The 20,975-nt window shown below is 44.4% G+C and overlaps 2 protein-coding genes and 1 long non-coding RNA gene across 14 annotated transcripts in view; 1 reads left to right on the top strand and 2 right to left on the bottom strand.

Moving 5' to 3' along the window:
- TERT (telomerase reverse transcriptase) overlaps positions 1–20,975 on the bottom strand; it is a gene marked incomplete at its 5' end in the record, with an annotated part of 85,732 nt that overhangs the window by 6,120 nt on the left and 58,637 nt on the right. For 2 of the 11 annotated variants that reach the window (XR_014222290.1, XR_014222291.1), the window contains one exon: positions 16,546–17,131. The exons of 4 other annotated variants lie outside the window; for them this stretch is intronic. 5 more of the 11 variants (XM_082234200.1, XM_082234201.1, XR_014222292.1 and 2 more) reach the window with 4 other exon arrangements.
- Positions 1,538–20,975, bottom strand: part of LOC309538869 — a 33,444-nt gene continuing 14,006 nt past the window's right edge. The window contains exons 2-5 of the long non-coding RNA XR_014222424.1: positions 2,001–2,144; positions 1,857–1,952; positions 1,713–1,808; positions 1,538–1,616 (exon numbers count right to left, since the gene is read on the bottom strand). This is a non-coding gene — a long non-coding RNA (uncharacterized lncRNA). The remainder of the gene's footprint in view (positions 1,617–1,712; positions 1,809–1,856; positions 1,953–2,000; positions 2,145–20,975) is intronic.
- LOC309538611 (sodium-dependent neutral amino acid transporter B(0)AT3-like) lies at positions 1,609–19,717 on the top strand. Of its 2 annotated transcripts, XM_082234323.1 has the most exons (12): positions 1,609–2,279; positions 4,201–4,341; positions 5,139–5,276; positions 8,018–8,199; positions 8,572–8,682; positions 9,758–9,870; positions 11,652–11,780; positions 12,142–12,292; positions 14,805–15,009; positions 15,731–15,890; positions 17,452–17,608; positions 19,195–19,717. In XM_082234323.1, exons 1-12 carry the CDS (start codon positions 1,697–1,699, stop codon positions 19,555–19,557), a joined length of 2,433 nt encoding a protein of 810 aa, XP_082090449.1. In that variant the 5' UTR covers positions 1,609–1,696; the 3' UTR covers positions 19,558–19,717. The 2 variants fall into 2 exon arrangements, with proteins under 2 accessions (XP_082090449.1, XP_082090450.1); XM_082234324.1 differs by lacking the exon at positions 8,572–8,682.

Genomic DNA, 20,975 nt, shown 5'->3' with positions numbered 1-20,975 from the left:
AATACCATAGAGTATGTTGTCCTGACAGGCTTAACTATCTACTTCCCCTCACCTTGGCAGGAACTAATAATCAAGCCTTTGTTCTCCCGTTTACTTGAGAAACTCGGCATGTGAAGAGGTTTGAGTTGGTTGCTCCAGCTCAACTGCATGGCCCACAGCATCCATTCTTGAGTTCCTATACCAATAATTTAGGAGCTTTCGCCGCTTTGTAACTAAGGTGAATATTACTGCCTGAGGAACCTTTTATGAAACACATGAACCTGACCTTTGAGGAGTGTGAAAGTAAACAATTTTTAAACTTACCAAACGTGTGGTCTTTTTCCTATGCTAGGAGAAACTTTGGGAAAGGTAATACAATTTAGTGTTTAGACAGAAAGGGTTAAATTATATCTTCACTGCTTCCAAGAGGTAAGATTTTTTCTGTTAACTTCAGTGCCTCATCTCAACTCTGTAATTTGTGTGGCTGTAGGTTGCTAGGTTGTTATATCTGCATTCTTTGGTGTGAGGTCGCAGATGGAAGTTCCATCCATTGTTCAGAATACCTCTGCTGCTGCCCACCCCCCTGCTACTTACTTGGTCAGTTGCCTGGCTGCTGCTAATATTGGAGAAATATGTGGTGAAAGGAAAAAAAGAGGTTGTAAAGATGGCAACTGATAAACCCAAAGGCAGTGTTGAAGAGTTTAAAGTAAAGATGGCAACTGATGAACTTGAAGGCAGCGTTGAAGAGTATAAAGTAAAGAAGGAAATTGATGAACCTGAAGGTGGCGTTGAAGAAGATAAAGCAAAGATGGCAACTGATGAGCCTGAAGGTGGCGTTGAAGAACATAAAGTAAAGATGGCAACTGATGAACCTGAAGGCGGCATGGAAGAATATAATGTAAAGAAGGCAACTGATGAACCTGAAGGCGGCGTTGAAGAGGATAAAGTAAAGAAAGCAACTGATGAACCTGAAGGCGGCGTTGAAGAGGATAAAGTAAAGAAAGCAACTGATGAACCTGAAGGCGGCGTTGAAGAGGATAAAGTAAAGAAAGCAACTGATGAACCTGAAGGCGGCGTTGAAGAGGATAAAGTAAAGAAGGCAACTGATGAACCTGAAGGCGGCTTTGAAGAGGATAAAGCAAAGAAAGCAACTGATGAACCTGAATGCGGTGTTGAAGAGGATAAAGTAAAGAAGGCAACTGATGAACCTGAAGGCGGCATTGGAGACGATAAAGCAAAGAAAGCAACTGATGAACCTGAAGGCGGTGTTGAAGACGATAAAGTAAAGAAGGCAACTGATGAACCTGAAGGCGGCGTTGAAGATGATAAAGTAAAGAAGGCAACTGATGAACCTGAAGGCGGCGTTGAAGACGATAAAGTAAAGAAGGCAACTGATGAACCTGAAGGCGGCGTTGAAGAGGATAAAGTAAAGAAGGCAACTGATGAACCTGAAGGCGGCGTTGAAGATGATAAAGTAAAGAAGGCAACTGATGAACCTGAAGGCGGCGTTGAAGACGATAAAGTAAAGAAGGCAACTGATGAACCTGAAGGCGGCGTTGAAGATAAAGTAAAGAAGGCAACTGATGAACCTGAAGGCGGCGTTGAAGAGGATAAAGTAAAGAAGGCAACTGATAAACCTGAAGGCGGCGTTGAAGAGGATAAAGTAAAGAAGGAAATTGATGAACCTGAGGGCGGCGTTGAAGAGGATAAAGCAAAGATGGCAACTGATGAACCTGAAGGCGGCGTTGAAGAGGATAAAGTAAAGAAGGCAACTGATAAACCTGAAGGCGGCGTTGAAGAGGATAAAGTAAAGAAGGAAATTGATGAACCTGAAGGCGGCATTGAAGAGGATAAAGCAAAGATGGCAAATGATGAACCTGAAGGCGGCGTTGAAGAGGATAAAGTAAAGAAAGCAACTGATGAACCTGAAGGCGGCGTTGAAGAGGATAAAGTAAAGAAGGCAACTGATGAACCTGAAGGCGGCGTTGAAGAGTCTAAGGTAAAGATGGCAACTGATGAACCTGAAGGTGGCGTTGAAGAGTATAAAGTAAAGATGGCAACTGATGAACCTGAAGGCGGCATTGAAGAGTATCAATTAAAGCCTGCAACTGATGAACCTGAAGGTGGCGTTGAAGAGTATAAAGTAAAGATGGAAACTGATGAATCTGAAGGCAGCGATGAAGACTACATAAGGCCCAAGTGGGATAGTAAATTCCAGTACCTTTTAAGCTGTGCTGGATTTGTTGTGGGTCTTGGAAATGTGTGGCGTTTTCCATACTTGTGCCAAACCTATGGAGGAGGTAGGAGAAAACTCACCTTTTAATTGATTAGTTGCATGATTGTTCAGACTAAACTATGACAAGCACCTCTTGTTCTAAAAGAATATGTATTTGGGGTGTGCCACACCCCTCTAATCTCTGGATCCAGCAACTGTTAAAATTTAATCAGTGCTTTTAATTCTTGGACTAGCCAGGCTAGCCTCCCAGTGAGGTGTTAGCCTGGGTTGTGAGCCATTAAGGGAGATTTTGTGAGATGGCAAAAAAAGCCAGAGCTGGGAACAAATGTGGCCTAAAATGGCTCTGCAGAGGCAGCTGTAAAGGTACTTAAATGTTGCGACTCTCCACCTGATGGCCTCATCTGTGGCAGATGACAGCTAGAAGGAGGAGACTATCACAGGTTCTGTAAAAGGGAGGGGTCCTTTTTTATTTTTGGTTTGAGAAATTCATTGCTAAATAAAACAAAAAATAATGCCATTTACACCCTGCTCTTCCTTCTGATTGACAGATGGCTATGTGCCCAGAGCAAAATAACAAGACAGAGAATTTGGGAAAGATATGTCCCTAATTTTTCTGTTAACTTCAATGCCTCACTGCAACTCTGATTTGCATGCAGCGCTTAATAGTATTACTGAATAACTTACAACCCAAGCTTTAAGTCTTGTTGGAATTGTTATCTATTGTTACTGATTGATTTGGTTTCACTGCAGGGATTTAGTTAAATGTTTCTGTGCTTTGACTCTGATAAATGATTTTAAAATGTGTATTATTCCTTGTTGAAAGTTGAAGAGATTAGAAACAAGCTACTTTGTCCAAGAGCAACTTCCTTTGCAGCATCATTCCTGGTTGTAACTTTTTGCCAATCTCTTCTTCTCCTCAAGGAAAGCAGATAATTTACACCTGATAATGTAGACCAAGGGAGATATGAACACCTGAGTTGACTCTAGCTGATTTCCCTCAAAGTTGATTCTCCCCCCCCTACATTCCAGATTTTTTTTAAAAAAATGAAAAAAAAACTAGCTAAAATGTAAGTGCAAAAACAGCAGCAAGGAACTCTCAATCAATGAAGCAGCATTTTTTTCATTACTTTCACCTTCTACATCTCTCACTGCAGGTCTAATTTATGCAGGTTAATCCCCACCAGTTAGATGCACTTTCAATGCATGCCACAGTAAAAAAACACAAAAACCCCTCTAACAATTAGTTGTATATTATTGCCTTTTTGCACAGACCCTAAGCGGAAGGACATGATTAGCTCACTCCACAACACCTCCCTGCCCCTCATATTGTTTGCATGGGGGCGGGGGCAGTCCCGATTTGAATCTGAAATCAACATCACAGCTTCCCCAATGGAGGAAGTTAATGATCATTAGCTGTAGAACCCTTGTCCCTTCATGGAAAAATTCTCAAGAGCCACAACTGGGTGCCATAGCAGTTAAGGTAGCGCCCCCCCCAGGTTTTCTTACCCCCAGTTTGTCACCATATGGGGGGAAAAAATCCTCTCTCAATCAACTGTTACAGCTTTTTTGCTTTACTTAATAATTATTTTATGTACAACATACTTACCTGACAGATGCTGCTGGTATAAAGATAATGCTAGTAGAAAGTTAGAGGTGGAGGAGGGCATGAGCAGTGGCATAGTGTGTGGGGCCAAGGGGTAGAATTCTGAGGGAACACAACCAGGCACCCCCCCCAGGCACTGGCTTCCCCACCCTGGTGAAGGATGCAAAGCAGTCCAGGCCCATGGAGCACAGGGAGGGGACAAGGGGCATCCCCAGTGTGGCCTGGCCTGGCCAGACATGCCCCTGCAGGCAGCTGGCACAGCAAGGCCCCACTTGGCTGGAGATGTGCTCCGTCAGTGTCAGGGGCTTGCCTGCACTGGGTGCCAGCAACCCACGCTATGCCACTGTTATGAGCTAACTATGCTTGGAAATTGTGTTTCTAGGAGCATTCCTGATTCCATACATCATTGCGTTTCTGTTGGAAGGCACCCCTATATTTTTTCTTGAATTAGCTATAGGGCAACACATGAGAAAAGGCAGCATTGAAGTCTGGTGGCACATCTCACCTTACCTGGGAGGACTGGGTAGGTTTCTGCAACTGCCTTTACTTGTGACTATACAATCTTCTAATCATTGCTCTTTCCTGGAAATGCATGGGCTCCATGAGGCTGTAATAGCAAACCCATTAGCAGTAGGGTAAGAGATAAAGGACCCCTGGACAGTTAAGTCCAGTCAAAGGCGACTATGGGGTTGCAGTGCTCATCTCGCTTTCAGGCTGAGGGAGCCAGTGTTTGTCCTCAAACAGCTTTCTGGGTCATGTGGCCAGCAGGACTAAACCGCTTCTGGCGCAACGGAACACTGTGACAGAAACCAGAGTGCACAGAAACGCCGTTTACCTTCCCGCCACAGTGATAACTATTTATCTACTTGCACTGGCATGCTTTTGAACTGCTACGTTGGCAGGAGCAGGGACAGAGCAACGGGAGCTCACCCCGTCTTAGGGATTTGAACCACTGACCTTCTGATTGGCAAGCCCAAGAGGCTCAGTGGTTTAGACCACAGCGCTACCCACATCCCAGTAGTAGTAAACTCAGGCAGTTGCATGCCTATCTGTGTGGAAGATAAACAGAGCCACTCAGGGGCAACCTGTGTGATTTCATCACCTGAGGCAAAATGGGAATTGCCTTCCTCCCACCCCACTGCTTAGTTTGTTAGCACCAACGTTTAATTCACAGAGCAATATTGTTTTCCAGACTGCTAGAGTTCAGGTAGTAATTGGATTTGATCTTTCCATTGTGTGAATCAGACTCTTGCAATATGTATGTTAAAAAGCAATTTCCTTTGTTCATGCCAGTTCTGCATGTGCTTGTATATTCCATAGGTTACACTTCTGTGATAGTGTGCTTCCTAGTAGCTCTCTATTACAATATGCTTTTGGCCTGGATTTTGTGGTATTTTATAAACTCTTTCCGAAACCCATTACCTTGGAGTTCCTGCCCAACAGATACGAGCAAACCAGGTGAGTTCCCAAGTCTCTTGCTGCTTTCTGTTATTAGTATCTGCTTTTCTATGTATCCTTCAATCACTGCATTAAATTGTTTGTCCGACTCTGCCACAGTCAGCAACTGTCAGACCCAGGTGTGTTCCTGCCATGCCTCCTTTGGCCCTAGCCACAGATTGGGATAAGCAAAAGCCCTACAGGTGCCCATTTTTCTGTGTAGGCTATGCACACATTATCAGCTGTGTCTGTGTGTCAGGTTGCATTTGTGCACACCAGAGACGGGATGGGGATGTTTGTACCCAATGTGCATTACTTGCTTCATTTCCCCTCCCGCTTGCAATCCTCCCATTTACCGTTCATGGTGCTATCATCTGTGCATACGCTGTTACACACCTCAGCTGAACTGCACATCAAATGTGGCTTAAGTATTCTTTTTGGGTTGAAGCTGGTTTGATGGAAAACACACACAATAGCAGCATTTATCAAAAATCTCCAGGCTAGCTCTACATCTTTGGTAATGTTGTATGTCTCTGGATTCAAAATCCACCATTGGGAGCGCACTAGGGCAAGAGTAAATGGTAATGTGTGGATGCAATTCTTCTCTTCTCCTCTTGCATAAAAAAGCACAGATAAGAAGGGGGGTTAGCTCCCCCTCCTACCCAGATGCACTGCACTTTAAATTGACCTCTCCCCAAGACTCACCTAGTTAGGCTGTGTCCTCATGAACATGTGTCTGCAGTTGCATCCTGTGAACATACACCCCAAATCTTACAGCTCCAAAAGGACAGAATTACAGAGAAAGCAGCGCTTGTAAGTTGTATCAAAAGGGAATAGGATATGAACTGAGAGAAGCACTTGGTAATGTAGCAGAGGTAGAATAATAATAATATTTTTATTTATACCCTGCCCATCTGAAAGAAGCAGCAGTAAGTTCATGTTTAAGGCCTAGCTTAGTTTAATAATGGTTTAAAGTGCTGTGTAGATGGGGCCAATAGCTTAAAGCAGGTGTGGTGGATCTTCACGCCCTCCAGCTCTTACTGCACTACAGCGCCCACGATCCTGGGCCATAGGCCATGCTTGCTAGGACTGATGGGAGATGTAGTTCAACGACAGCTAGAAGTCCAAAGGTTCCCCACTCCTGGCTAGTTTACTAGTTATGCCAAAGCAAGAGCTTCCTGTGCAGAGAGAACTGATGCCTGAAGAAAGGCCCCATTCCTGCCCCTTCCCCTTCATGGAATAGCTTTGAGAGGATAAGGCACATATCCATTCACCCGGGGCTGTGCCTAGTCGCATCCCTAACACAAATATATGTAGGGCTGGAGAGTTTTGTTCCAGGCTTGGTCTGGAAGAGCTGAGGTGAAGCATCTCCTCTTGATGTCATTCTTTTGGGAAGCCCTGTTTGTCAATCAAGAGGAGGCTATTTGTCAGAGCTGCTTCCAGATCCTAGCTCACAGAGGATCACGCTAGCCAGCGTTCACTTAATAAAAGTCTTTATTGAGTTACAGTTTCCATTTTCAAGCTGCAGCGTGCAGCTTTACGTCTTAGAAGCTAGACCGGCGAAGCTCCGTCTGAGTCCCCGCCTCCTGTACACCAACTTAATACCCTCGCCTTGCTCCACCTCTTACGTCTTTCCTTCCTTCTCTGGGTCCCTCTGCCCCCCGTGGTCTCTTCCTTCCGGGACTCTTCTGACGCAGACCCCCCGGACCCTTCTGTCTCCTTGCGGCGGGCTTTAGGACCTGGCTCCCTTTCTGGGCTGCTTACTGTGCCGCCTTCCTGTGTATTTGAACTTGGCGCGCGCGCCCAACCTTCTACCTTCCTCTTGACCGTTTCCTCGCTCCCTGATGGAGGCGTGGCCAATCCTGACTCATGCCCTCCCGCCTGCGGAGAGCCTCCGGATCCCGATACCTGGCACCCTTCCTCCCCGCTGCGCTCTGCTGGGGACGCTGGCCCTGATTTCCAACTGCTGCTCTCTGAGTCCCCTCTGGTCCCTTCTTCCTGGGGTGTCCCCCTGGGTCCCCCCTTGCTCTGACCACTGGCGCCCCTTTCTGTGAATCTTCCGATTCACTGGAAAGACTCGGAGATCTCGGGTCGTTGTCATCACTCATCCTCCCTTCGGATTCCTCCCCCTCGCTCTCTGTTTCCTCCCTTTCCTGCGCCTCTGCTCCTGAACCCCTGACACTATTCCCCAAACTAAACAATACCTCAGTCTAAAACTCCAGAAGAGAGGGGTTTATGGTAGGATTACATTTTCCTTAAAAACAAAACAAAACATGGAATGGAGTTTTTAAAATGTAGTGGCGCTGTGGGTTAAATCACAGAGCCTAGGACTTGCTGATCAGAAGGTCGGCGGTTCAAATCGCCGCGATGGGGTGAGCTCCCGTTGCTCGGTCCCTGCTCCTGCCCACCTAGCAGTTCAAAAGCACATCAAAGTGCAAGTAGATAAATAGGCACCGCTCCAGCAGGAAGGTAAACACGTTTCCGTGCACTGCTCTGGTTTGCCAGAAGCGGCTTAGTCATGCTGGCCACATGATCCGGAAGCTGTACGCCGGCTCCCTCGGCCAATAAAGCGAGATGAGCGCCGCAACCCCAGAGTCGGCCCCAACTGGACCTAATGGTCAGGGGTCCCTTTACCTTTATACCATCTGCACGCTCAATTGGTACAGAATGGGACAACTGCATATTCCTGACCGTCAGGATCCTTTCCAACTCTTCTATGATTCTATCTGTTTTGATAATGCCTTCTGTGCTTGTTATTTCAGAACTTATTGAAGAATGTAACAAAAGCACACCTACCAATTATTTCTGGTATAGGTACACTTTAAACATAAGCACGGATATTACAAACAGTGGTCCGCTTCAGTGGTGGCTGGTTTTGTGTTTGGCAGCCTGCTGGTTACTTGTGTTCATTTGTACAGTACGAGGAATTGAATCGACTGGAAAGGTGAGCAAGGATTATTACCAGACACCTGTATTTCACTGACCTGGTCCTTACTGAGGTGGTAAAGCCATCTTTAGACTGCACCATGTGAGACAGAAGGCAGCTCACATGAACGAATGTTCTATCATATTTTTAAAAGGCACCTGCCCATTGAAAACTAATGCGTCTGGGAGGAAGCTAGGTTAGAATCCATATGCAGGAGGGGTTTTTTTTGCATGTATTTGATCATCTTATTACCTGCCTACAGTCAGAAATGGTACAGTCCAGACAGAAAATAGAATATTATCTATCTTAAGTGCTCATATATTTCATGGCGTTGCCTTCACCTGTTCCTGACACTCACTTTTTTCTTCTCTGCTTTGTTCTTCCTCTTAGGCAATGTATGTTACAACTACATTTCCTTACCTAATTCTAACATTATTCCTTCTTTATGGAGTGACTCTCCCAGGAGCCTTTCACGGATTAGTATACTTCATGACTCCTAATGCAAGTATTTATTCAATTGATCCTTGGTGTTCCAGATGATGTACAGAAAATCTGACTTGGTCATTTAGACTAATAATAATAATAATAATAATAATAATAATAATAATAATTTATTTATACCCTGCCCATCTGGCTGACTTTCCCCAGCCACTCTGCAATACAGCATTAAATATAAAAAACTTCCCTAAACAGGGCTGCCTTCAGATGTCTTTTAAAGAGAAGATAGCTGCTTATTTCCTTCACATCTGAAGGGAGGGCATTCCACAGGGCAGGCGTCACTATCAAAAAGGTCCTCTGTCTGGTTCCCTGTAACCTCACTTCTCGCAATGAGGGAACCGCCAGAAGGCCCTCGGCGCTGGACCTCCGTGTCCGGGCTGAACCTTCCTCCATGCTGCTTCTTTGTTTACCACTTAATACTAGTTGGGATCCACACATATTCTGGCAATTGTACTTTGTTAACTCCCTCTAGAATCTATGAAGAACAGAAACGTGTGTAAAAATGCCCTTTTCTAGAACTTACAAATATAGGCAACCCTGGGTCAAATCTTATTTTTCAGCAGACTGGGCAGAACTACACTTCATTGTGCAAGCATTGGGTGTCCCAGTTCTGTATTTGACTTGTTATGCTGGGGCGAATGCAGAAATGGAGAGATGCATTTGCAGAGGAAGCCAGTGGGCAGGTACTTAATCCTCCCTATGCCCACCAATTCTTCCCTACAAATGCTCCCCTGGGCTGCTTTTTGTTTCTCCGTCTGGCAGGGTCCAAGACTGGAAGATGTGCAAGTGAAGGTAAAAGCACTCTAGTGAGCATTTGTAAGGGACTATCGCCAAACATGGAAAGAGTTAAGCGCTCTCTCCTACACACTGATTCTCCCCCTCCAACAAGCCCCCAGCACGCAGTTTGTGAAACACTTGTTTGCCAGTATAATGCATTGTTCTGTTCTGAATTTGTTGAATTCAGAAAACACACTAATTTTCCACTGCTTGCCAGGAAGGCCTGTATCAGTGAAATATGCACAGGAATTATGAGACTAATAATGTTTTTAGCCCTGATATCTCCCTGTCTCTCTCACAGCTCAAGAAGATCAACAATCCACGTGCCTGGCTTGATGCAGCCACCCAGATTTTTTCCTCTCTTTCTTTAGGATGTGGGGGACTCATAGCATATTCAAGCTACAACCCGTCAAAGTAGGTATAATCTTGCAGTTTTGTTAGCTTTCGCTCACAATGTGGAGAGGAGTTGTTTGACGCAGTCAAATTGACTTCTATGAGATAGCGCCTCAGTGATCTCTGGAGACAAGACTCAATTCTCATTCAACCCACACTGGAGCCCAGGAAAAGCGGTTGGCTCTGTTCTCTTGATGTCTCCCTGTGTGAGTCCCAAAGATGCCCTTTATTGTTCTTTCTGCAATGTCAGAGTTGGGCAGATGCCCCAGTACACAGGCTGTCGCACACAAACAGCGGTAGGTTGCATACGCATGTCTTCGTGTGAAGATCTTCACATCATCTGCAGGAAGAATGGGAGTGAATGTGGAAGTGGGAAAAGTTCAGCTAAGTTTGAGATGCAATACTTTATGATGAATGAGTCCCACTGAAGTCAGCTGCAGAGCCCTGACTTGAGACCCCGCAGCCACCCCCTCGTTGGAAATAACTCACACAAGGATACGGATATTAGGTTTATGTTATTGGGCAAATTTTGGCCACAACTTTATTGAAATTACAGAATGTGAGCAGTATTGGCTTAGGCATTGATTGGACCTGACTATATCTGACTCCTGCCCATTGTGCAGGAAGTCCAGTAAGGGTAAGCCACCGGTAGATGGAGCCCTGTCGATGCGAACCAACTCAAGCTCACCCTGGTGTTCCCGTCAGGGTCATGTCAAGGCCTTAGCCCCCCAGCCGGGCTTCAGACTAGATCAGGGGTCTGCAACCCGTGGCTCCGGAGCCGCATGTGGCTCTTTTACACCTTTGCCGCGGCTCCGGGGCGGATACTAGCGAGGGGAGGAGGCGCATTGTGCGCCCCGACACTCCCCACTGTGGCGGGCGCTGTACTGGCTGTGACGTCGCATGGGGGCGGTGCGTGCGTTAGTCACGCACCGTCCCGACGTCACCTTCCCGCCCGCTGTCAGATCGCGGCTCCGGAGATATATTTGTTTTAAATGTCGCAATGGTTTTGCGGCTCCCAGGTTTTTTTTCCTTCAAAAACGGGTCCAAGTGGCTCTTTTTGTCTTAAAGGTTGCAGACCCCTGGACTAGATCAACACCCCCGGGTTCCCTTAATGGAATACCCTTAAGCATGGAGGGGCAGGTGATGGCCACACCTCCCCTCCCCCACACAAGGTCAAACAATGCCTAACTGCAACCCTAACTACCGTATTTTTCGTCCCATAGGACGCTCTGGGGACGCACCTAGTTTTTTTTTGGGGGGGGAAATAAAGGGGAAAAAATTCCCCTTTATTTTCCCTCCAAAACCAGGTCGGGGAACCGAACCAGGTTGAGGAACAGCGGGATGGCAGCGCTGCGCCTCCCTGCTGTCCCCCGAGCTTGTGGGGCTGGCCGATGTCTGCCCGGCACGAGGGGCGCTCTGCTTCAGGGCGCCCCTTGCGCTGGGCGGCAGGCTGCTATCCGCAGCGTGGGGAGCCCTGCGGGGAACTCCCGCAGGGCTGCCTAGGCTGCGGATGTGTTCCTGAAGCACCGGGCGCTCTACTTTCAGCGTGCCCGGCGCTATGGGAAGCAAGCTGCTATCCGCAGCCTGGACAGCCCTGCGGGAACTCTGTGGGCTGCCTAGGCTGCGGGTGTCTTCCTGAAGCCTGGAGAGCGAGAGGGGTCGGTGCGCACCAACCCCTCTCGCTCTCCAATCTTCAGCGAAAGCCTGCATTCGCCCCATAGGACGAATAACATTAGAAGTTACAGACTCGGTGCTGGCCTTTGTAACATTTAATCGGGTTGTTATGTACTTGTTTTTCCTAGTAATGACTGTGAACTGGATGCTGTCATGATAGCAGGAATAAACTCTTTGACTTCTTTGTTTGCGTCAATCCCAGTTTTTTCAATTCTGGGGTTCAAAGCAACAGTGGCCTATGAAGAATGCTTGGAAAGGTGAGCCATTCAAGTTTCACAGTTAGGAACCAATTTAAGGTGTTGGTCCAAGCCCTCTGTTCACAATTTGTTTTGTTTTTCATTGTCTAAAATTTAGTGTCATTTCTCCCCCCCCCCTTTAAACCAGTTTAGGGGACCCCAGAGGGCAGAATTAAAATAAGATTGTAGCATAGAACACAAAGTATACAATCCTGCATGTTCCATGTGCATAATCATTAATTCAGGTATACAGGGAACTTCCTTTTTGTGTGGGGGTTGTGTTCTGCCTCTGGCCTGCCCCTATTTGAAGCAAATTGCTGTTGTTTTTCTTAGGGACTGTGGCAATGCAAATAATTCGTACCATTCCTGCCTTTACTGACAGAAATGTTAAATACATCACCAAGGCATTCAGGAACGAAAGCATCACTGTAGACAGCGGCGCATCTTGGCTCAGTTACTTGAACGGAACGGATATCAATAAACTTACATCTCTCAACCTGGCAAATTGTGATCTCCAACATTTCCTTGATCAGGTATTGTACTCCATTACAAAATGATCCAATTGTAAAAGTACAGTATGCAATGATTTTGTAGTCGCCAAAACAACTCCACTTGCTGGGGCTATTGCCACAGACACGACATTAGTTCCTGATGGCATTCATATGCTCTTTTTCTGCCATGGAACCTATTTTGAGGTTTTTGCCATGACAGGTAGTGCATTGAGTAGGGACCAGTAGGGTGGCAGAAGTGGGGCTATGTTGCCCTCCCAGCTTCCCAACAGTGCACACTGCCATTGCTTATGGGGAAGGACAAGATGGTGGGGTGCTTGGCGAGGGTGGCTGCTGTGGCAGAGCCAACCCGCTGCTCCTGTTGCAGCACTTGCACCATGCCAACCTCCCTGCCGCCTTGCTCCTCTCCTTCACATCGGCATGTGGTATTTTGGGAAGCCAGGTGAGCAATGCAACCTCACCTGAGAGGAAGCGATGACAGACAACACTGAGTGTGTCAACAGCTTTGTTATGAATGAATGGAGCTTCCTTCTCTGGTCACATTCCATGAAGGTTTCTGCAGCTTTCACTGCATTTTTCTGTAGTTTCTCTGCTGGACCTCTGCCATGCTGCATGGTGGTCACAGCCCTGGCTCTTCAGCTACCGTTGATGTAATGACCCAGGCAGGAAATTCTTCCAGAAGAGCTCTTTGGTTTCATACAAGCTGCTGTGTCTCTGGTAAACAAGCTTGTTACTCTGCCCATATGTATGAGTGCACAGAGACCACAAGTTGTTTGCCTGGTTATCTCCGAAGAAACACAATCTACCTTCCCCCCTACAACTACTGTTACTGGGGTGTTCCATGGCCACTTTTTTAGCCACAAATACTTGCACACAGAAGATGGGGCTCAGGGTACCCACCAAAACTCTAGTCCAGCTTGAGAAGTTTCCCCTTATAATTCTGCAGAGACACGCAGAAACCATACCTGTGTCTGCACGTATGAGCACGAAAAGAACTACAGAAAGCAACCTGTGAGCTTAGGTGGCTGCTTTTTTATTATTTTATCACCATTCCTTCACCCTTAGATCCCTTTTTTTTAAAAAAGATATTTATTGCAAAATTTTCAACAAAAAACCAAACATATAAAGTACCATCACCAAGAAATAACAATCATAAAAGAACAGAAAAGAAAAAGAGCAAAAAAAGTGAACATAGAACAAAAACCACAGTCCATAAATCATATTTCGATAGCTTTAGGACTTCCTCATATCTCCCTTTCCTGCATTCTCACTAATAAAATTATGAACAGCAATTTGTTACCTTGTTTCAATTCTTATTTTGTAATTCTCGAATATTATGTCTCAAACTTTAAATATATATTTTTTGTCAAATACTTAACTGCTTAACTTAAACATAATATTACTTCAGGTTTCATCCTTTTCTTAAACCTCACTTATTCTCATAATATCTTTCAACTAAATTACTGATGCCGTGTTGTTTTCTATCGTGCATTATCTTAACATTCATACAACTTATAATGTTTTTGTAAATAGTCCTTAAACTTTTTCCAGTCCTCTTCCACTGTCTCTTCTCCCAAGTCTCGGATTCTGCCAGTCATTTCAGCTAGCTCCATGTAGTCTATCAATTGCGTCTGCCATTCTTCCAGCGTGGCAAATCTTGTGTCTTCCAATGTTTTGCGATGAGTATTCTTGCTGCTGTTGTTGCATACATAAAAAAAGTTCGATCCTTCTTTAACACCCTCTGGCCGACAATGCCCAAAAGGAAGGCCTCTGGTTTCTTAGGAAAGGTATACTTAAATACCTTTTTTAACTCATTGTAAATCATTTCCCAAAAGGCCTTGACCCTCGGGCAAGTCCACCAAAGGTGAAAGAATGTTCCTTCAGTCTCCTTACATTTCCAGCATTTGTTATCAGACAGGTGATATATTTTTGCAAGCTTGACTGGGGTCATGTACCACCTATAAATCATTTTCATAATATTTTCTTTCAAGGCACTACAGGCCGTGAACCTCACACCGGTGGTCCATAACCTTTCCCAGTCAGCAAACATAATATTATACCCAATGTCCTGTGCCCATTTCACCCTTAGATCCCTGGGCAAGTGACAACAATTTAAAATGCAACACTAAAAACAGATTACGGCAACTTAATACCACTGGGCTGCTCTGGTTCGCCAGAAGCGGCTTAGTCATGCTGACCACATGACCCGGAAGCTGTACGCCGGCTCCCTCGGCCAATAAAGCGAGATGAGCGCCACAACCCCAGAGTCGGCCATGACTGGACCTAATGGTCAGGGGTCCCTTTACCTTTACCTTTATGGTGAGTCCTAAAAATGCACATCTCAGGTGTTGAAGGTCAAGGTCAAGAGGGTTTTTTGTTTCACCCCCCCCAATATGAACTTGTAATTGGTAATGGCTGTATGTTATTCCAGATGATGGCTAAATGTTGAGTAATACAACATTTTGCCTCTGCATTAGAATAAATGACACTCAGAAATCAATCTGACAGTTTTTACCATTATTTGTGAATTTTGCAGAGTGTTTCTGGAACCGGCTTGGCCTTTATTGCGTTCACTGAAATCATGCTTAAGATGCCTGGATCAAACACTTGGGCGGTTATGTATTTTCTTATGCTGTTCAGTCTTGGTATATCTTCCATTTTTGGACTCGTTCAAAGTATCTTGACGCCTTTCACAGAATCTCCCACTGTGTCTAGATACATATACAAGGAGGCTATATGTGGTAAGGCATCTTCCTCAAATCCTTTTCTTTGCTGATAACAATGCTCAAGAGTAGTACGGTGCTTTACTCGGTTCAAAGTGCTTCACCTACATTATTTCAGCAATCAAAAACAACAGCAGCTTAACATTATCTCTGTATTGCAGGTTGGGGCTGAGATAGGGTTCGTGGGCAAGACAGTATTTCGATGGGGGAATATCCTGGCTCATTTCTCATTCTTATAGTTGCTACTGTTGTTTCAAGATACGTTCTTTCCAGTTTCATTAACCTACCCAGGGAGGTTTGGCTGCCACCTTCATTATACATCTTTACGAGCCAGGCAAAAAAAGTTCCTCTTCAACCAGATCTTGGGCTAATTCTATGGCCTTTTAAATGTGTTTGTGTGAGCGGGGGTGATTGTTTCATTTTTGTTCTATTTATTTTGTGCTTTTATCCTGTATTTTTATCTTGTGAACTGCCCTGATATCTCTGAAGGGCACTATATAAATTAATAAACAGTAATAACAACAATAACAATAATCTGGTGAGCAGAAACTGTACAGTCTTAATGATGCCACATTGCACCTATTAACCATTAAGGATAGGTGAGTGGCAAAACTTGGGTGTTTGGCAAGAACGGAACAGACGTGTTGGTATTGATTATAAACGCACATGTAAACACCAATGGTTAGGTTTTCTTTTATTTCATGTGTGTAAATTGACTAAGGAATGTTGTTGTCTGTAGGTTTAATATGCCTTTCTGCTTTTCTGCTGGGCCTGCTTTTTGCTCTGAGATCAGGAAACTACTGGCTTGAGATGTTTGATGCCTATGCTGGGACCTTGCCTTTGCTCATCATCACTTTCTTTGAACTGATCGGTGTTGTATTTCTTTATGGAATAAAAAGGTATGGCTATGTTTCTTCGCATATTTATCTGGATAAGCCGTTAGGTGCACAAGCAACTCAAGGCAGATGAACACGTCAGGCTGTATTCATAAATAAGCAATTCTATTAAGAAATGAACACACTATGGAGAAGCTGGCTTCAACAGAACTACTGATTCAGCATAACCCAGTGAAACTTAACTGCAGATTTGTTTAGACAAATTCTGCAATGCCTTAAAATTTTCAGCAAAATTAGCCTAATCCACCTACATCTTGTAATGTAAATCAGGATTTTTTAGTGATGGAGTGCCTTGCCCCCCCCCCCCCCGCCTGCTCTCCCACTTACATGGAAACTAATTCTAATGCTTGAAGAGGGTTTACAAGGTAAACTGGTGTCTAATCTGGAGTGCTTCAGACTGCTTTAGTGAGTTGTGTTTCAAAACTGAATACTCATCCATGGAGGGAGCCGTTATGTTTAATATGAGGGGCATTCAGTCTGAAGAGGTACAGTCGCCAACAGCCATTGCTATTTGAAGTGGTATGGCCCAGGACTCAGATTTACCACCCCCCCCCCATCATAGGGATCATGAGAACCAAGCCCATTGATAAGCTGGTGAGGTGTGACACTTCCATTTCCCTCCTTTATCCTGTGAAAACAACACTCTAGGCAAGAAACCTTTATTTAGTCTATTTATTTAGAAAAGCATTTTTGTACTGCCAAATAAAACACTGGAGTGATGCGCAACATAAAATACAATTACGGTACAAGCAGTACCAATAATTATGGAAGTGGCTGGCTAATCAAAACATTAAAAAGCAATGAAGGCCTGATCTTTAAGAGAGGCAGGAAAGTCAAAAGTGAGGGTGTCTGCCAGATCTGTTCCTGGCCTAGGTGCAGCAAGAGATACCTGGTTATTGTATTTGAAGTATAATCCCATGTCCCCCTGCTCAGAAATAAATTCCATTGCATACAGTGGGAATATGATTCCAGCTAAGGTTTGCAGCCTTATGCATAATTTGCGGATATACACCCCAAAATTTGCAATAGGATAAAGGTTTCCTATCTGTTGTGTTTAATTCATTTGTGTAAAAGATCATTTGATTTTGGAGGGTGCATATGGCCTTAACCGCCCAAGCAGCTGTCAGAGAGGATAGATCTCTATTTGAGGTAGTCCTTGATTTTAAAATCCCTCTGGTTTAAAAGATTAAGAACTCTAGGCAGGGAGAGCAGAGGCCTCAAAGTTTCCCACCAGCAGTTAAAACCTGGAAAGGAGACGGAACAGGCTAGCTGGTCAGTCTTCCCCACTATGGAGACATGTAATACATTTCTATTTCAGTCACAAAAATCATTTCTAAATTAGTACATAAACGTTTTACGCCAGCCTGAAACCTCTTTTGTTTGTGTTTCCCTCTTTTGAGTGATGCTTATGTAGCTGCTCTACTTGTTCCTGCTTTCATCAAGTGATGAGCAGTCATGCGGTCAGAGGAGAAACAGAAGTTTAGCTGGCTTCATTTTTTAATAAGGTTGCATGCAAGTGAATTGTCCACAGATCACTCATTAAATGTATCCATTTCATTAACAGATTCAGTGCAGATGTGAAAGATATGATAGGAAGACCACTAAAAGGCTATTGGAAGGCAACATGGCAATTTTTCTCCCCAGTGATAATGTTCCTAATTTTTTTGTCCTATGTACTAGTTGAGCCACCATCAAAGTACTATACTTGGAACCCAAATTATGTAAGTTACCTTTATACAAGTCATTACTAGTCTTTCCCTAATTTGCATTCATGGGGGAGGGATTGAGCTCTCACTCCAATCTTGCTGCTATGAACTCCTGAATTGATAAAGATGCTCTGCTTAAGCACAGAATTCCTGGGCCATCACTGATGTTTCACTAGGGCTTACAGGGGGTCCTGCAGCTAATTAACCTCACCAGATTTTTAATGCTGGATTTTTTTAGATATGCTGTAAGCCACCCAGAGTGGCCAGGGAAACCCAGTAAGATGGGCGGGGTATAAATAATAGAATTATAAATTATTAAGTATAATCAACTGAGGATGCTTTATGTTGGACTTTTTATTTAATGTCCGGCCTCTTTTGTTTCAGCTGGACATTTAATAAATGGTTTTACATTTTGATTTTATTACTCTGCTGTAAGCTGCTCTAAGAGCATTCCTGAAGAGCAACTTAAAAGCAGGTTGAATAAACAGACATCCTCTTCACACCAAGCCCAAGGATGCCATCAGTCATATACTACAGCCCACCAAGGGCTTGACAGTGATCCTGGCTCTTGCCATCTAGGACACCAAGCTAAAACAGGCTTTACAGAACCCTACATGCCTGCTGGGCTGTTTTCTTCTTTGTGGGGCACAGGAGGTGTGTGTCTGCTGTACGTGTAGTGAGCCAGCAAACTTGCGTATGAACCTATTACAAGATGGTATTGCCTGGAGAAAGACAGTAAGGGTGTGTATCCATAGTAGTGGACAGAGGAGGAATGACCGCTGGGGGTGGGACGCAGAAAGGAGTGCCATAGCGCACCTGTAGCAGCAAACATGCTTTTTCTGTACAGCCACAGTAGGTGCTATAACTCTCTAATGGTTTGACTTTACCCACAAAGGCACACTCTTACACTGACCAGTCCCAGATCTGTTCAGCTTCATGAGTTTTCAGATGATCAGCCTTGATGATAACTGTTTGCTATCAAGTCCCAGCCTACATAAAAACAGATTTTACCATTTCGTGTGATAGGAGTGAACATTCATTAAAAAAATGTTTTTTGTTAGATACAACACGCCACTAGCACAATTGGACTCCCCCCCTCCTCCTCCCATGGCATCCCAAAATTTGCTCCAGAGCAGGCACCCCCAAACTCGGCCCTCCAGATGTTTTGGGACCACAATTCCCAACATCCCTGACCACTGGTCCTGTTAGCTGGGAATGATGGGAGTTGTAGTCCCAAAACATCTGGAGGGCCGAGTTTGGAGATGCCTGCTCCAGAGGGATTGGGAAATCCCTAGAAGGTATTTAGGAGGTGCACCAGTGGAGAAGAGAACATCCCATCATGTGAGGAGACATCCTTGTGCTGCTGAAGCCATAGTCTTAGCCCTACACTGCATGCAACTCAGGAGTCTTCCCTTTCCCTTTTGGAGTGATGCCAACCTTTGCTTAGCTCCCACTTTGAAGTATTAACAAGCTGTAATTCCTGTCTTCACTTACCTGGGAGCAATCCTCATTTAACTTGATGGGATTTGCTTCTGAGTAAACACATAGAAAATTGTGCTGTTTAGTGTAGCTTTCATGCAATACATTCATTTCTCCCAAAGGTATATTTTCCTGCAAAAGAGCTAAAAAAGTATCCTCCCTGGGCTGTCGTCATCTCTATCATGCTGGAAAGTGTACCATGTTTGATGATCCCTTTCGGAGCCATTTACCAACTTTGGAGAATCGTACTGAAAAGGAAACGGCTACAAATAATACATCCAGACACCAGCACTGGTATCCTTGGTATCACCAGTAGCACCGGTAGCACTGGTATCCTTTGTATCACCAGTAGCACCGGTAGCACTGGTATCCCTGGTATCAGCAGTAGCATTGGTATCCCTGGTATCACCAGTAGCACCGGTAGCACTGGTAGCACTGTTATCACCAGTAGCACTGGTATCCCTGGTATCACCAGTAGTACCTGATCTTAACTTTTGTTTCAGCAATCTGGTCACCCTTGTTTCCCCCATCCTATCCTGACCATTAACCCCCCCCAAAGTATCCTCAAATTTAAGGTATTCAATCAGTAAGAATGTAAGGATTTCTATGTAAAACCGTTTTTTCAATAAATGCATCTTTATATATTAGCACTCAAGACTGTTCATAATACATAACACATAATTATCTTGTAAGTCTTACCACACCAACCGTATAGGGCAGGTCCACATTCTTATCCCTATATTGCAGGTGTGGGGGCTGAATCTGAAAGAAGTGCTTTGCCTAAGGCCATTCGGTGCATGAGATTTAGAAAGGGGAAAACTGCTGATTACAAAATTATGTCATTATAAGTGGACAGAATATGGTACAGTGGTACCTCTGGTTACAGACGCTTCAGGTTACAGACTCCGCTAACCCAGAAATAGTACCTCGGTTTAAGAACTTTGCTTCAGGATGTGAACAGAAATCGCGCGGCGGCGGTGTGGCGGCAGCGGGAGGCCCCATTAGCTAAATTGGTACCTCAGGTTAAGAACAGTTTCAGGTTAAGAATGGACCTCCAGAACGAATTAAGTTCTTAACCCGAGGTAGCTCTGTAATTCCACAGATCTTTTCAGGCACTACCATTACAATACACACACACACACACACACACACACACAAATAATAACTGGAATTTAGAAGGCACAACTCATTAAGTCACAAATTGTATTTTCTAAATTGGAGATCTGAGTCTTTTTTATGACTATTTCCCCTATAGCCAATAGAACATCCCATTTATTTGTAGAAACGTAAACTAGTTTGGACAGAATCAGTACTTTATTTATATCTAATCACCTGAACTCGGCCATGCCATTCATCCTTCATACAGATTGTTCAGATTTACCAAGTGAATGGGCCATTACCAAGAAAGATACAACAACTGTTCTTGCTAAAAGGCCATGTGCAATACAGTAATAGTCTCAAACATGCAAATGATCTGAGGATTACCGAGCAAAGGTTAAGCAGAGCGCCCCACGCTTTGGGCAGATATCCGCAGCCTAGGGAGCCCTGCGGGAGTTCCCGTGGCTGGGGGGGGTAATTTTTTTTCTTTATTTCCCCCCCCCAAAAAACTAAGTGCGTCCTATGGGACGGTGCGTCCTATAGGGCGAAAAATACGGTATATAAAACGAAATTATATGGCTCAAATCTGCAACAAGGCTCTTTAAAAGTAGTTCAATGCCCTCGAGAATCTCAAATACATGTAACAGATTAGCTTTTATTGCAAGAACTATGCCCCTCAAAAGTACAAGGGAAATAATTTTATTTGTTTAACAAAAATTATATACTGCTTGGTTGTAATAAAATCTCTACATGATTTATAAGCCCAACTTACTGGACTGTTTTAAGGATTACAAATATAATGCAT

Source organism: Podarcis vaucheri, assembly GCF_965113315.1.
Source record: "Podarcis vaucheri genome assembly, chromosome: 8".
Taxonomy (NCBI): domain Eukaryota; kingdom Metazoa; phylum Chordata; class Lepidosauria; order Squamata; family Lacertidae; genus Podarcis; species Podarcis vaucheri.
This window is presented reverse-complemented; position numbering and strand designations above follow the sequence as displayed.